Below are 18,385 nucleotides of genomic sequence, written 5' to 3'. Positions count from 1 at the left end.
ACAACGGGGTATTAAATTTTCTTGGTTTTAGCAACGCTTTGTGAAAATCTCAAAATATAGTATAATTGAGTTCAATTTTCGCACGAGGTAGTTCATTCTTCCTATCTGTTTACTTTTTATACCCTTCACCACTACTGTGGTACAGGTTATTATACCATGTACCACAGTAGTTTGTGCATTTGTATTCATAAGCGTAGGAAGGCCTCTGGGAAGGGGGCTTAGACCCCCCCAGAAAAATTTTATCCCCCCCCAGGATTTGAAAACCTATTTACGATTATACATTTTTATAAAAATTAAACAAGTGTATGGACCAGTCCCAGTTCTGATCAAAACGTATGGAAGGGACCGTCCACCTTAACATGGATTTGTCATTGACGGAGTAAACTTACATTTTAGGACGCGTCTTGGACTCACCCCAAAGGACACGTCCTGGGACAATTTAGCAGGAGCAACCCATAAACAGGTCCTCAGGAACCAGTCTCGGACAAACTCTTAGAAATCTCTTTCAATTTGGGCTCCTAATTGAACCCGAAATGAAAAAAAATTTTTTTTGAAATATGTCCAACAAAAGGTTATTCTGATAATTTTATTTCACTAAATGTGAAAATTGCAACTAACTGGAGCACAGGTACCAGTTCTGAGATAGGTCCGTCAGTGGCAATTTGCACCAATTTCCCATAGGGTACTTTTAGTTGGTTTATTATAAATTGATTCTCGAGTTATTTTGATGTCTATTTTTTATTCAATTTTATGAAATAAAACATTAGTTGAACCTATATGTTCAGTCTATAAAGTTTTAGCTAGGGGGGCTATAGCCCCCCCTAGGAAAATTTTCTAGCTACGCTAATGTTTGTATTTAATGCTAAGAAGGACCGGTCTTAGACCCACACGGATGAAAAAGACTGTTTTTCATATGTTTGGCTATAAACATTATATGTTTGGAACACAAATTTTGAAACACAATATTTTTGAGTGCCAGCATATAATGTTCATAAACTAGCATAACATGTTTGGGACATATATGTTAATATGTTAGAACATATTATGTTTGGGACATAAAATGTTTGTAAATATAATATGCTTGGATGCAAACATATATTAATTTAGAAATAGCCTATAAACATATATGTGTTTAGTAGATTGGAGCGCTATTTAACAGGGAGCGATATTGAATTAAGTTGGTGGTTGTTGCTTGTTATTACAAAATTAACATTTTATTTTCCCTTGGGCAATTGATCAGCCACTTCTTTGATCCTTACAAACTGTGTGGTCCGCTGTTCGAATCACCGTCCGGCAAAAGGTAAAATTAAAATAAAAAAAAAATCATACAATTGGATAATTTCTTCTACAATGTTTGTATTACAGAAAAAGGTGCTAAGAACTAAAAAATCTCGTGGAAGCGAGAAAGATATGGGGGAATATACAATTGGGCAGAAACAAAATTTTGAGCATTCAGGTCGAAAACCTATGTTGTTAGCACCTATATTACCTGTTTATTTTTATAATTCATTATGATTGTAAATATATAAATAAATAAATAAAATTTTGAGCACAATATTGTTTGGGAGAATTTTTTTTAAGCATATAATATTTTTGGGTGCAAAATGCTTCCAAACATATTATATGTTCACATAATAACATATTGTTTTTTGGAAGACAACATTATTGAATTTGGATGCAAAAATACAAAATGTTTGGAACTTAGACTACCCAAACATATATTGTTTAGACCAATATGCTTTCAAACATATTATATATTGGAAGAGATCAAACATATAAATGTTTGGGCAATACCCAAAAATGTATATGCTTGAAGCAAAATATGTTTGGGAGTATATGTTACAGAAGCGATTTTTTGTGAGCGTGCATCTTTTTGTATACCGATCGTCTTAGAATTAATTTCTGAGTCGATTTCGCGATGTCCGTCTGTTCATGTATCATTGTGTACAAAGTACAACTCGCAGCTTATGCGAGTTGTACTGAATTTGGTTGAAATCGGTTCAGATTTATATATAGCTCCCATATATATCTGACGTCCGATTTACAATCATATGAGTACCGTAGATCAAAATTTCCCACCGATTTACTTAAAATTGTGCACAAGGAATATAAATAACATTTTTACTATGCATGCCAAATTTAGATGAAATTGGTTCAGATTTAATTATAGCTGCCATATATATCTTTCGTCCGATATACGCACTTATATGGCCCCAGACGTCAAAATTTCACTCTGATTTACTTGCACAGTTTTGCACAGGTTCAGAATTAGATATAACTCCCATATATCTCTCGCCCGATTTAGATTCATATTACCACGGAAGTCAAAGTCTTATTTCGAAGATTTTGAAGTTTTGCACTAAGAGTTCAATTCAAATTTTACCAAAGTTTGCCTAATTTTATCAAAATCGGCTCAGAATTAGACAAAGCCCTCATATATATGTTCTTCCGATTTTAGCAAATATGACCATAAGCCGGCTATCATAAACCTTTTTTCGGAAGGTTCAAGTGTGGTTCACTTTGGGTTTAGCGAACTGCCTGAATTTATTCTGATAATTGGTTGATAGTCTTGCTGCAAGTAGAGGATGTTGATGAGGAATGTGGTACTTCCGAAACGTTCGTCCATCCAACCATCTTGCAGTCTATAGGGCTTTGCCCAAATACATTTGACAAACATTATTTTCCTCTGTTGGTTAAGCTACTCTTGTAGTTTAGTCAACACAATGGTTTTAAAGTAGAGGTGTGCACGTGACACGAAATTGTCGTGGCTCACGAAAATTTTCGTGACTCCCGTGTGAGTCGTTAGTCACGCTGACGGCAACGGCGTGAGTGTTCGTAAGCGTGATTAAACAACCAAATGTCGTGCGTGAGCGTGAGTCACGAAAATAATATCTTCGTGAGTGTGCGTGAGTAACGAATTTCGGAAAAACACGCTCACGAAAATAATCCCGCTTACCAACATAAAATGCTTACGAGTTGACTTCATTTATAATTTTAGTAACATCCTAGGTGGTAAGAGTTTTATAACGCACTCGATTTTAACCATACTCATGTCAGGTTCTACAGGTAAATCACTCATAAAATTATTCGTGGGTCACGACATTTTTCGTGAGTCACGATATATTTCGTGAGTCATGATATTTAAAAGATTTTCGTGCGTGAGTGTCCGTGAGTATAAATTTTCTTTTCGTGAGCGTGCGTGACCGTGAGTCCTACCAAAAAATATCGTGCGTGAGTGTGCGTGAATAAGATTTCTCCGTCGAGAGTGTGTGTTAGCGTGAGCACAATATTACTCACGTGCACACGCCTATTTTAAAGCTGAGATCAAAACAACAAATATGAAATTTTGACAAAATGTTCTATAAAAGTAAAATTTTGACAAAATTTTCTATAGAAATGAAATTTTGGCAAAATTTTCTATAGAAATAAAATGTTGACAAAATTTTCTATAGAAATAAAATTTTGACAAAATTTTCTATACAAATAAAATGTTGACACAATTTTCTATAGAAATAAAATACTGACAAAATTTTCTATAGAAATAAAATTTTGTCAACATTTTCTATAGAACTAAAAATTTTGACAAAATTTTTTATAGAAATAAAATTTTGCCAAAATTTTCTATAGAAATAATATTTTGACAAAATTTTCTATAGAAATGAAATTTTGACATAATTTTCTGTAGAAATAAAATGTTAAAACATTTTTCTATAGGAATGAAATTTTTTCAACACAATAGTTTTAAAGCTGAGATCAAAACAACAAATATGATTACGGTAAAAACTAACAATAAACAAGTATATAGGCCGTAAGTTCGGCCAGGCCGAATCTTATGTACCCTCCACCATGGATTGCGTAGAAATTTCTACGAAAGACTGTCATCCACAATCGAATTAATTGGGTTGTGGTGTCTTAAAACTTCATAACATCGTTTTCTAAATTGTTGTTAGTCCATACGTGGTATATATTAGACAAAAAGGATATGAATAGGTAAGTCTACAAATAATTACGAATCGATATGGACTTTTGTACGGTACGTAGAGAGCCAGAATTGAAACATGGGGTCGCTTATATGTGCTTGATATGAACTTGATATGGACCAATTTTTGTGCGATTGGAGATCGATTTATCTGAGGGCTATATATAACTATAGACCGATATGGACATAGTTAGGCATGGTTATTAACGGCCATATACTAGCACAATATACCAAATATCAACTGACTCGGATGAAATTTGCTCCTCCAAGAGGCTCCAAAACCAAATCTCGGGATCAGTTTATATGTGGGCTATATATGATTATGGACTGATGTGGACCACTTTTGGCATGGTTGCTAAATGTCATATACTACCACCACGTACCAAATTTCACCCAGATCGGATGAAATTTGCTTCTCTTAGACGCTCCGCAAGCCAAATGTAGGGATCGGTCTATATGGGGGCTATATATAATTATTGACCGATGTGGACCATTTTTTGCATGGTTGTTAGAGATCATATACTAACACCATGTACCAAATTTCAGCCGGATCGGATGAAATTTGCTTCTCTTAGAGCAATCGCAAGCCAAATTTGGGGGTCCGTTTATATAGGGGCTATACGTAAAAGTGGACCAATATGGCCCATTTGCAATACCATCCGACCTACATCAATAACAACTACTTGTGCCAAGTTTCAAGTCGATAGCTTGCTTCGTTCGAAAGTTAGCATGATTTCAATAGACAAACGGACGAACATGCTCAGATCGACTCAGAATTTCACCACGACCCAGAATATATATACTTTATGGATTCTTAGAGCAATATTTCGATGTGTTACAAACGGAATGACAAAGTTAATATACCCTCATCCTATTGTGGATGTTTGTATGAATTTATTTCGGCATAAGCCGACTATCATAAAGCTTTTTTCAGAAGGTTCAAGTGTGGTTCACTTTGGGTTTAGCGAACTGCCTGAATTTATTCTGATAATTGGTTGATAGTTTTGCTGCAAGTAGAGGATGCTGATGAGGAATGTGGTAATTCCGAAACGTGCGTCCATCCAACCATCTTGCAGTCTATAGGGCTCTGCTCAAATAAATTTGACAAACATTCTTTTCCTCCGTTGGTTAAGCTACACTTGTAGTTTAGTCAATGCATGGTTTTAGACTGAAATCAAGAAAACGACAACAATGATTAAAGAACAAAACCAACAATAACAAAACAAAACGAATGAAAAAACAAGTATATACGGCCGTAAGTTCGGCCAGGCCGAAGCTTATGTACCCTCCACCATGGATTGCGTAGAAACTTCTACTGAAGCCGATGACAAGGTATCTTAAAACTTCCTAACACCGTAATATATACCACATATTTAGTCCATACGTGGTATATATTAAACTAAAAAAGGCCGATTAAATACGTATATAATTAAGTTTAAAGTTTCTATAGAAATAAAATTTTGACAACATTTTCTATAGAAGTAAAATTTCGACAAAATTTTCTATAAAAATAAAATTTGGAAAAAATTTTCTGTAGAAATAAAATTTTGACAAAATTTTCTGTAGAAATAAAATTTTGACAAAATTTTCGGTAGAAATAAAATTTTGTTCTATAGCAATAAAATTTTGACAAAATTTTCTATAGAAATTAAATTTTGACAAAATTTTCTATCGAAATAACATTTGGACAATGTTTTCTATAAAAATAAAATTTTGGTGGATTATTTTTGGCTCGAGTGGCAACCATGATTATGAACCGGTATGGACCAATTTTTGTGTGATTGGGGACCGGCTATATATAACTATAGACCGATATGGACCAATTTTGGCATGGTTATTAGGGGACTTATACTAACACCACGTTGCAAATTTCAACCGGATCGGATGAATTTTGCTCCTCCAAGAGGAAGAGATCAAATCTGGGGAACGGTATATATGCGGGCTATATATAATTAAGGACCGATATGGACCAATTCTTGCGTGTTTGTTAGAGACCACATTCTAACACCATGTTCCCAATTTCAACGGGATCGTATGAATTTTGCTCCTCCACGAGGCTCCGGAGGACAAATCTGGGGATCGATTTATATGGGGGCTATATATAATTATAGACCGATATGGACCAATTTTGGCATGGTTATTAGGAACCTTATACTAACACCACGTACCAAATTTCAACCGGATCGGATGAATTTTGCTCCAATAAGAGGCTCCGGAGGTTAAATCTGGGGATCGGCTTATATGGGGGCTATATATAATTATGGGTCGATGTGGACCAATTTTTGCATGGTTGTTAGAGACCATATACTAACACCATGTACCAAATTTCAGCCGGATCGGATGAAATTTACTTCTCTTAGAACAATCGCAAGCCGAATTTAGGGGTCCGTTCATATGGGGCTATACGTAAAAGTGGACCGATATGGCCCATTTGCAATACCATCTGACCTACATCACCAACAACTACTTGTGCCAAGTTTCAAGTCGATAGCTTGTTTCGTTCGGATGTTAGCGTGATTTCTACAGACGGACATGCTCAGATCGACTCAGAATTTCACCACGACCCAGAATATATATACTTTATGGGGTCTTAGAGCAATATTTCGATGTGTTACAAACGGAATGACAAAGATAATATACCCCCATCCTATGGTAGAGGGTATAAAAATATAATGTTGACAAATAAATTTCTATAGAACTAAAAATTTTGACAAAATTTTATATAGAAATAACATTTTGACAAAATTTTCCATAGAAATGAAAGTCTGACATAGTTTTCTTTAGAAATAAAATCTGGACAAAATTTGCTATAGAAATAAAATGTTGACAGAATTTTCTATAGAAATAATATTTTGACAAATTTTCTATAAAAATAAATTTTTTGCATAATTTTTTTTTACAATTTTCTCCAAATTTTGGTAGATTAGTTTTAGCTCGAGTGGCAACCCTATTTGCAGTACCATCTGACCGAAATTAATAATAGCTTATGGTGCCAAGTTTTTTTATAGAAATAAAATTTTGATAAAATTTTCTATAGAAATAAAATTTTGACAAATTTTCTACAAAAATAACATTTTGACAAAATTTTCGATAGAACTAAAACTTTTGACAAAATGTTTTATAGAAATAAAATTTTGACAAAATTTTCTATAGAAATAAAATGTTGACAAATTTTCGATAGAACTAAAACTTTTGACAAATTGTTTTATAGAAATAAAATTTTGACAAAATTTTCTATAGAAATAAAATTTTGACAAAATTTTCTATAGAAATAAAATGTTGAAAAAATTTTCTATAAAAATAAAATTTTGAAAAAAATTTCTATAGAACTAAAACTTTTGGCAAAATGTTTTATAGAAATAAAATTTTGACAAAATTTCCTATAGAAAAAAATAACTTTTGACAAAATTTTCTATGGAAAAAAATGTATGACAAAATTTTCTATAGAAATAAAATTTTGACAAAATTTTCTATAGAAATAAAATTTTGACAAAATTTTCTATAGAAATAAAGTTTTGACAAAATTTTCTATAAAAATAAAATTTTGACAAAATTTCCTATAGAAAAAAATGACTTTTGACAAAATTTTCTATGGAAAAAATTTATGACAAAATTTTCTATAGAAATAAAATTTTGACAAAATTTTCTATAGAACTAAAATTTTGACAAAATGTTCTATAGAAATAAAATTGTGACAAAATTTTCTATAGAAACGAAATTTTGACAAAATTTATATACAAAAATAGAAATAAAATTTTGACATAATTTTCTTTAGAAATAAAATCTGGACAAAATTTTCTATAGAAATAATAGTTTGACAAATTTTCTATAAAAATAATTTGCATAATTTCGCTAGATCGACTTAGAAATTCACTACGACCCAGAATATATACATACTTTATGGGGACCATAAGAGACCATTATTACGATATGTTACCAACGGATTGACAATGTTATTATAGTTATATATAAAAACAATTCAAAAATCAAATTACTGCTAAACATCTCAATTAAATACCATCAACTTTTTTCATACTTTCCAAAATAATTCTTATACCTTGGCATTTCTTTTAGGCTAAGTCGTTTGTCAGTCGTTATTGAGAAGTTCCACTAGCAGCATTAAATATCTTACGGATGCGGCGACAAGTTTTGAATATTTTAATTAGGCGCTATTTGCATATCCCAAGTAATTATACAAGTGATTAATACAAAGAATGACTAAACCAGCACCACTGATGCATTCATCATCATCATCGTCATGGTCGTTAATCAAATCAGAATCTTTGAGATCTTTATTGAAGAAGTTATTGTGGCTGGTAGTAGGTCTAATTATGGGAATACAATTTACCATTTTATGGTTTGATGATGTACCCATTGAACATAAATCGATTAACTTTGGAAAGCACTTATCACTAAACTTGACAGGTAGTAGACACCATCACTCCGCAGCATCCAACTCTACGGCGGAGTATTTATACAATAATACCCGAGTTCTTTGCTGGATTACCACCCATCCTACGAACCATATGAACAAGGCCATACACATACGTCATACATGGGGACGTCGCTGCAATAAATTGCTATTCATAAGTACTGAAGAAGATGATCGCTTGCCAACTGTCCAGATACCGGTTAAAGAAGGTGGTGATCATTTGTGGACCAAAACTAGATTGACGTTGAAGTATATTTATGATCATTATTTGGATGATGCCGATTGGTTTCTTAAGGCCGAAGATGATACGTAAGTTCGATAACATGCAAAGAAATTATTCTTTCTATCCAAGTGAAATTTTGCATTAAAAGTATGTACGGGAGGGAGTTTCGCCCATGTTCCATTACTCGGAATCGCAAGAATTTATTTTTCACAAAACGAAAAAATTAAGATACTTTTGGAACAGTTTCTTAAGGATAGCTATATTGTCAAATATAACAGTTACATTTTTAAGAATGTTCAGAAAAATTTATACAAAGAAAAAATGGAAAACAAAAGATAATCCCCAGCAAAACAAATTGGAAGTTGTTCAACAGACATTTCTTGAAAAGCATATTCCGGTATCCTTCATCGATTATTTTGAGAAGGTTAGCAATTTTTTGTTGACTATTAATGGAAATTTTTTTATACAAAAATAAAAACGATAAAATACAAAAAAAAATCTTTCGAAAAACTATTTGATAAAAAATTCACCGCTGGTGAGATATGAACCTGCGTTCATTAATTTTTTGTTGATAATAATAAAGAACATCTCGAGAAGTAGTTCGAATGTTATGCCTTGATGTCATAATACAATAATATCACTAACATTTGAATGGATGTTTTGATGCGTTTTGTTCAATGACGTTTGTGGAGTGTGATAAGTCAGTCTGTTATGATGCCAGCAGACGCAGGCTAAATGCCCGGTTTTTAAATTATAAAAATTAAATAGTAAGAAAATAAAAGTGTAATATAAAATATTGATACAAAATAAAAAAAGAAATTGGTGAAAAATATTTTGTTTTTAAGTTTTTTTTTTCAATTTCTTCATTCAAATAAACTTCGAAGGTTAGGTTAGGTGGCAGCCCGATGTATCAGGCTCACTTAGACTATTCAGTCCATTGTGATACCACATTGGTGAACTTCTCTCTTATCACTGAGTGCTTCCCGATTCCATGTTAAGCTCAATGACAAGGGACCTCCTTTTTATGGCCGAGTCCGAACGGCGTTCCACATTGCAGTGAAACCACTTAGAGAAGCTTTGAAACCCTCAGAAATGTCACCAGCTTACTGAGGTGGGATAATCCACCGCTGAAAAACTTTTTGGTGTTCGGTCGAAGCAGGAATCGAACCCACGACCTTGTGTATAAAAGGCGGGCATGCTAACCATTGCACCACGGTGGCTTCGAAGGTTCAACTTTTAAAATAATGCAAAACATCCGAAAACGAAGTACTTCCGTCCTATGACAAGCCCATGTAAACTTAATTGGAGATTATCAAAATTTCTGGATCACAAGTTGGGGATCGAAATTACTTTTTTGGGATCTCTTTTTTGCTGGTAGGGTACATATATGTGGGAGAAATATCTAAATTTTAACCGATTTCATCCAAATTTGACACACCTTTATAAAATGTTAATTCTAACCTCAGTGCAATATTTCAAGTAAATCGGAATGAAACTTTGTAGCCATTTTGTGATCCTGAAATAGTGCAAACTACGATCATCTGCAATGAATTTTACATGGCTTGTCATAGGACGGAAATACTATTTATACCCTTCACCACTACTGTGGTACAGGGTATAATAAGTTTGTGCATTTGTATGTAACGCCAATTATTGGTCATAGACCCATCTTTTAGTATACCGATCGGCTTAGAATTAAATTCTGGGTCGATTTAGCGATGTCCGTCTGTCTGTCTGTCTGCCTGTCTGTCTGTCTGTCTGTCTGTCTGTCTGTCTGTCCGTCTGTCTGTATATGTAATTTTGTGCACAAAGTACAGCTCGCAATTTAAGTCCGATCGTCCTCAAATTTGGCATAGAGCCGTTTCTTGGGACAGAGACAATCGCTATTGGTTTTGGAAAAAATCGGTTCAGATTTAGATATAGCTGCCAAATATATTTATCCCCGATTTCGTCATAGTTAGCGTGTTTATCAACCGATTTTCTTGAAATACCGTACATCCAAATATTTTATGAGTCTCGAAAATCTTGAAAAAAAATATCAGCCAAATCGGTTCAAATTTAGATATAGCTCCCATATATATCTTTCGTCCGATTTAGAGTCATATGACCACAGAGACCAAAGTTTACTACCGATCTTCGTGAAATTTTGCACAGAGGGTAGAATTGACATTCTACCAATGCTTAGTAAATTTGATTGAAATCGGTTCAAATTTAGATATAGCTCCCATATATATCTTTCGTCCGATTTGAACTTATATGGCCACAAAAGACAGAGTTTTGCCACAAGGGGTACGTTTAATAGTATCGTTAAGTGTGTCAAATTTTGTTAAAATCGGTTCAGATTTAGATATAGCTCAGATATATATCTTTCGACCGATTTCGACTTATATGATCCCAAAAGCCAGAGTTTTGCCCTAACTTACTTCAAATTTTGCACAAGCGGTACTTTTAACGGTACTATTGTATGTGCTAAATATGGTCAAAATCGATTCAGATTTAGATATAGCTCCCTTATATATCTTTCGCCCGATTTGAACTTATATGGCCTCAAAATCCAGGATTTTGCCTTGATTTGCTTCAAATTTCGCACAAGGAGTAAGTTTAGTAGTATTGGTAATTGTGCCAAATTTGGTTAAAATCGGTTCAGATTTAGATATGGCTCTCATATGACCAGGGGGGCCAAAGTTATACTCCCATTTACGTGAAATTTCGCTTAGATAGCAGAATTATTATTCTAACTATATGTTACATGTCAAATTTAATCAAATTAAACCGCCAAAGAGCGTATTTTCTAAGACTGGTTGAAAAGAAATTCATCGGAAGTGGAGAGAAATTGATGGATGATCCGGGGATACTTTTAAAAAGAAATGTGCGTGGAACAACTTCCAATATCACTATAGCCAATATCACTATAGCCTTCAACGCCTACAGTCACACAATTCTATTTATAGACGCGCAGAAAAACAATTTAAATGTTCTTCTAAAGGTACAACTTTAAAATACTTCCAAAAATGCCCTCTCAAAGATGCTTTTTATTTTAACTACACACAGAAAAAATGTCACCAAAATATATGCAATTAAAAAGTTTATTAAAGATGAAATTTTTTCAATTAATAAATTAATTGATACAACTTTTTAATCAAGATAGTAAAATTAAGTTAATTAAGTCAATGATTGGAATTAAAAAAAAAAATTAATATACAAATTTTAAATCAAACTTTTTTATTAAAAATTTATTTCAAACGATCAATTGTTAACCAAGCTAAAAAAAACTAAGTCAATTCAGAAATGAATTGCAAAACATTAAAATTTTTAATAAAAACAAGTATATACGGCCGCAAGTTCGGCCAGGCCGAATCTTATGTACCCACCACCATGGATTGCGTAGAAACTTCTACGAAAGACTGTCATCCACAATCGAATTACTTGGGTTGTGGTAGCTTAAAACTTCTTATTCCTGCATGGTTGTTGGATACCATATACTAACATCACGTACCAAATTTCAACCGAATGGGAAGTATTTTGCTCTTCCAAGGGGCTCTGGAGGTCAAATCTGGGGATCGGTTTATATGGGGCCTATATATAATTATGGACCGATATCGACCAATTTTTGCATGGGAGTTTGAGGCCATATCTTAACACCACGTACCAAATTTCAACTGAATCAGATGAATTTTGGTCTTCCAAGAGGTTCCGGAGGTCAAATCTGGTGATCGGTTTATATGGGGGCTATATATAATTATGAGCCGATGTGGACCAATTTTTGCATGGTTGTTAGAGACCATATACTAACATCACGTACCAAATTTCAGCCATATCGGATGAAATTTGCTTCTCTTAGAGGCCTCGCAAGCCAAATCGGGGGATCGGTTTATATGGGGGCTATATATAATTATGGACCGATGTGAACCAATTTTTGCATGGTTGTTAGGGACCATATACTAACACCATGTACCAAATTTCAGCCGGATCGGATGAAATTTTCTTCTCTTAGAGGTCTCGCAAGCCAAATCGGGGGATCGGTTTATATGGGGGCTATATATAATTATGGACCGATGTGGACCAATTTTTGCATGGTTGTTAGAGACCATATACTGACACCATGTACCAAATTTCAGCCGGATCGGATGAAATTTGCTTCTCTTAGGGGCCTCGCAAGCCAAATCGGGGGATCGGTTTATATGGGGGCTATATATAATTTTGGACCGATGTGGACCAATTTTTGCATGGTTGTTAGAGACCATATACTTACACCATGTACCAAATTTCAGCCGGATCGGATGAAATTTGCTTCTCTTAGGGGCCTCGCAAGCCAAATCGGGGTATCGGTTTATATGGGGGCTATATATAATTATGGACCGATGTGGACCAATTTTTGGATGGTTGTTAGAGACCATATACTTACACCATGTACCAAATTTCAGCCGGATCGGATGAAATTTGCTTCTCTTAGAGGCCTCGCAAGCCAAATTTTGGGGTCCGTTTATATGGGGGCTATACGTAAAAGTGGACCGATGTGGCCCATTTGCAATACCATCCGACCTACATCAATAACAACTACTTGTGCCAAGTTTCAAGTCGATAGCTTCTTTCGTTCGGAAGTTAGCGTGATTTCAACAGACGGACGGACGGACGGACATGCTCAGATCGACTCAGAATTTCACCACGACCCAGAATATATATACTTTATGGGGTCTTAGAGCAATATTTCGATGTGTTACAAACGGAATGACAAAGTTAATATACCCCCCATCCTATGGTGGTGGGTATAAAAATTAACTGAGTTTTGTAATCAACATCAATTAAATTTTTAATTGAATCAATTAAAAAATTAATTGAAATTTTCAAATCAAATCAAATATTTTTTTAAGCCCAATTAAAACTGTGATTGATACTATCATTTTCGTGATTGAAGATATTTCAATTAAAAAATTAATTGGATCAATTATTTGCGTTATTGAATCAAAAACAAATTTTTTGTGTGCACAGAAAATTCTTATAATTAATTTTTTTTTCATAATTCGCTTTTTCATACTTTTTATGGATAATTTTAACTTTTTGTGGTTTCAAGTAGGTTAGAAACAGATTAAGATTTAATAATATGGTACAAGTTTTTTCGAACTTTTGAAAATATCAAAAATCAAACATTTCACACAAGTTAGTATGCATTAAAAATCATAAAAAATTATAAAAGTTATTTATTTGGCAAAAAAAAATCACAAATTTTTTAATTTACATCCAAAACAAACCACACCTTAAGAAGTGAAATTGAGTGAAATAGTGGACATCAGTGCTATGACAAAACCCATGTTAAATTCATCGCTTCTGCGCCAATTGTGCACCACTTCCGAATTCCAAAAGAATATTTTCACTACACGCAAAGAAAAAAAAAACGTTTGGAAAACGTGTACCGAAAACGTTTTTCTTTTGTTAGAGTTTTTGGAATTGCTTCGAAAATTTTAAACTTTTATTACCAAAAAAACTTGTTTGTTACAAAATTTTTATTTTTTCAATAAAAAAAAATTATTTCTGAAACAACACCACAGTCCATTTCGTTTATATCAAACATTGTTCTTTTCTGACTTTAGGTCTTTAATAAGACACATTTTACAGTTCAAAATTTAATATACTACAATGTAATGTTGAACATTTTTTCGGAATCTTCCGAACATATCTGGAATATATGTATAAAGAAAAAAAAAACTTTGGTCGAAGCAGGGATCGAACCCACGACCCTTGGCATGCAAGTCGGACGTAGCAACCACTGCTCCACGGCGCCAAACTAAATGTTTGTTTCTTCTAAATAAACTTTGTTTATTCGGTTCGTGGGCGCCGCAAGCTATGCTATATAAATATAACTTATATGGACAATTATCTATTGATGACCATAACAGGTACATAGCTCAGTGGTTAGTGTGTTGGCTTACAAAGTGCATGGTCCGCGGTTCGATTCTCCGTCCAGGCGAAAGGTAAACAAATTTTAACACTTTATAAAATCGTATAATTTCTTCTACATTGTTGGTATTACAGGAAAAGGTGTTAAGAACTAAAAAACCTCGTGGATGTGAGAAAGATGTGAGGGAAAATGCAATTAGCAAGAAAACAGCGTTTTTTTTTTTTGAGATTGTCCTTATGAAATTGGTTTTACATCCTGGCAAAGAATAAACGTTTATCACAAAAAGTATATACTTTTCTTCCAAATACACTTCCTTACAGCGAAAATCAAATGAGAAACGAACTTTGTTTGTCTAAAATTTCGTTTGGGAGTAAAGAATTATTTTTATATATATATATATATATATATATATATATATATATATATATATATATATATATATATATATATTATATATATATATATATATATATATATATATATATATATATATATATATATATATATATATATATATATATATATATATATATATATATATATATATTATATATATATATATATATATATATATATATATATATATATATATATATGTATATTTTTGGTGACGGTTTTTTTTTTTGCTGGGCGAGATTGTTGGGCACACACAACCGATTTAAAGTAACTTTACATAATGAAAACAAATCACATTAGTCGATCCTTTTCTTAGAAACGACGTACCATTTTTTTATTTTGGAAATGGAAATTCATAAATATGTTTTCAAAATTTTCGCAAGATTACTATTTTCTACTTTTACAACGAACCCCTAAAATTAATTTATATAAGGCAAAAAGCCAGATGGGAACTGTGCTTGATATTAACGAAAGATATTAACGATTGTAATTGTCGAATATAAAGCTTCAATTTTTTTAAAGATATTAAACAAAACAGTACGAAAAGAACAACGTTTGCGATAAACGTTTTCCAAACGTGTTTATTTTCTCTGCCATACAATATCGGCTGGTGAAGTCATTCGGGATTCGAATTAATAATTAATATTCTTTAATATATTTATTAATTTTTAGTTATGTGATAATGGAAAATCTACGTATGATGCTCTATCAATATTCGCCCAACCTCCCTATATATTTCGGATGCAAACTTAGGCGTCATATCGAACCGGTAATAACATACAATATAATCAATTAATCATTGTTTTATAAATTCTAATTTCTCCTCTTCGATATTTCATCTAGGATTATGTGGTCGGTGGTTCAGGTGTAGTCCTTAGTAAAACGGCTTTAATCAAATTCATGACTGAAGCTTACAACAATAGCGAAATTTGTGATATTATACAGACAGACCAGGACAGAGATTTATCGAAGTGTTTGGATAATATTGGAGTTATAGCTGGGGATTCTAGAGATGAGAAAGGCCTAGAACGATTTGTACCTATGCAACCTTTTTATGTTATACCCACATTTAAAATGGAATGGTATCCCATTGAAATCTATCATCGGCCGAATGAGGTAAGTAGAAGCTATTGGACATTTTCGTTATGATCAAAATATGATTCGACCATTTCATTTTAGAATGTCTCCTGTTGTTCTCCTAATGCTGTATCGTTTCATTATTTTGATCCAAGAGCTTTTTATATCTACGATTATTTGATATATCATCTAAGACCATTTGGAGTCTTTGAAAATGTTTTGTCAAATTTACCTTTGAAATTTAACGATGACGATATATTATCCAAAGGAATGGAAAATAAGATTGCAACAACAATGGATGACTTCATCTAACATAGAACTGTTTCAATCGCGAAATTAATTGATGCAATTAATTTTTTAATTAATATAGCTTCAATCACGAAAATCATAGTATAAATCGCATAATTAATCAGAAAATATAAACAAGTATATACGGCCGTAAGTTCGGCCAGGCCGAATCTTATGTTCCCTCCACCATGGATTGCATAGAAACTTGTACTAAAGACTGTTATCCACAATCGACTTACTTGGGTTGCGGTAACACTTGCCGATGGCAAGGTATCTTAAAACTTCTTAACACCGTCTTCTCAATTGTAAGTTAGTCCATACGGGATATATATTAAACAAAACAAGTATATACGGCCGTAAATTCGGCCAGGCCGAATCTTATGTACCCTCCACCATGGATTGCGTAGAAACTTATACGAAAGACTGTCATCCACAATCGAATTACTTGGGTTGTGGTATCTTAAAACTTCTTAACATCGTTTTCTAAATTGTGAGTTAGTCCATACGTGGTACACACAAAGAAAATTTCATTAAAATTGAGCCAACGAAACATTTTCATTGATATAACGAAAAATGTTCATTAATACAATGAAATAAATCGTTAATAGTACAAAACGTTACGTTGATTAACAGAAAATTCGTTATAATAACGAAAAATTTCATTGTATTAACGAATTTGTTTCATTGGCTCACTTTTAATGAAACATTTCGTTAATATAACGAAACTTTTTCTATCAGTGTATATATGATTGTATTTATTGAGTTTGGTTCCTGCACAACAAGACTCAAGGTCCTATAATTTACAGTACAGGCATTTGATTGTATGCGAACAGATTTATATTATATATATTAGACAAAAAAGGTATGAGTAGGAAAGTCTACAAATAATTACGAATCCATATGGACTTTTGCACGGTACGTAGAGAGCCAGAATTTAAATATGGGGGCTATATACAATTATGAACTTGATATGGATCAATTTGTGTGGTCCATGATTTATCTGAGGGCCGATATGGACCTAGTTAGGCATGGTTGTTAACGACCATATACTAGCACAATGTAACAAATTTTAACTGACTCGGGCGAAATTTGCTCCTCCAAGAGGCTCGGGGATCGGTTTATATGGGGGCTATATATGATTATGGACTGATATGGACCACTTTTGGCATGGTTGTTAAATATCATATACTACCACCACGTACCAAATTTCAACCAGATCGGATGAATTTTGCTTCTCCAAAGGGCACCGGAGGTCAAATCTGGGGATCGGTTTATATGGGGGCTATACATAATTATGGACCAATTTCGACCAATTTTTGCATGGGTGTTTGTTTGAGGCCATATATTAACACCACGTATCAAATTTCAACTGAGTCAGATGAATTTTGGTCTTCCAAGAGGCTCCGGAGGCCAATTTTTGCATGGTTATTAGAGACCATATACCAACACCATGTACAAAATTTCAGCAAGATCGGATGAAATTTGCTTCTCTTTGAGGCTCCGCAAGCCAAATCTGGGGATCGGTTTATATGGGAATATATATATATATATATTTATGGACCGATGTGGACCAATTATTGCATGGTTTTTAGAGACCATATACCAACACCATGTACAAAATTTCAACAAGATCGGATGAAATTTGCTTCTCTTTGGGGCTCCGCAAGCAAAATCTAGGGATCGGTTTATATGGGGGCTATATATAATTATGGACCGATGTGGACCAATTTTTGCATGGTTATTAGAGACTATATACCAACACCATGTACCAAATTTCAGGCGGATCGGATGAAATTTGCTTCTCTTTGAAGCTCCGCAAACCAAATCTGAGAGTCCCTTTATATGGGGACTATACGTAAAAGTGGACCGATATGGTCCATTTGTAATACCTTCCGCCCTACATCAATAACAACTACTTGTGCCAAGTTTCAAGTCGATAGCTTGTTTCGTTCGGTAGTTAGCGTGATTTCAACAGACGGACGGACGGACATGCTTAGATAGACTCAGAATTGCACCACGACCCAGTATATATATATACTTTATGGGGTCTTAGAGTAATATTTCGATGTGTTACAAACGGAATGACAAAGTTAA

General features: G+C 33.4%; 1 protein-coding gene across 1 annotated transcript; it reads left to right on the top strand.

The window, feature by feature from the left end:
- The first annotated feature begins 8,056 nt into the window (after positions 1-8,056).
- LOC142234304 (glycoprotein-N-acetylgalactosamine 3-beta-galactosyltransferase 1-like) lies at positions 8,057-16,400 on the top strand. The gene is made up of 4 exons (XM_075305404.1): positions 8,057-8,720; positions 15,599-15,695; positions 15,770-16,042; positions 16,106-16,400. Exons 1-4 carry the CDS (start codon positions 8,194-8,196, stop codon positions 16,313-16,315), a joined length of 1,107 nt encoding a protein of 368 aa, XP_075161519.1. The 5' UTR covers positions 8,057-8,193; the 3' UTR covers positions 16,316-16,400.
- Positions 16,401-18,385: the final 1,985 nt, after the last annotated feature.

The sequence above is a fragment of the Haematobia irritans genome, chromosome 4 (assembly GCF_050003625.1).
Source record: "Haematobia irritans isolate KBUSLIRL chromosome 4, ASM5000362v1, whole genome shotgun sequence".
Lineage (NCBI taxonomy): Eukaryota > Metazoa > Arthropoda > Insecta > Diptera > Muscidae > Haematobia > Haematobia irritans.
This window is presented reverse-complemented; position numbering and strand designations above follow the sequence as displayed.

Coding starts and splice junctions, on each gene's coding strand:
- LOC142234304 (XM_075305404.1), top strand. CDS start 8,194: ATGACTAAACCAGCACCACTGATGCATTCATCATCATCATCGTCATGG. Junction 15,696..15,769: donor TTAGGCGTCATATCGAACCG/GTAATAACATAC, acceptor TATTTCATCTAG/GATTATGTGGTCGGTGGTTC. Junction 16,043..16,105: donor TCTATCATCGGCCGAATGAG/GTAAGTAGAAGC, acceptor ATTTCATTTTAG/AATGTCTCCTGTTGTTCTCC.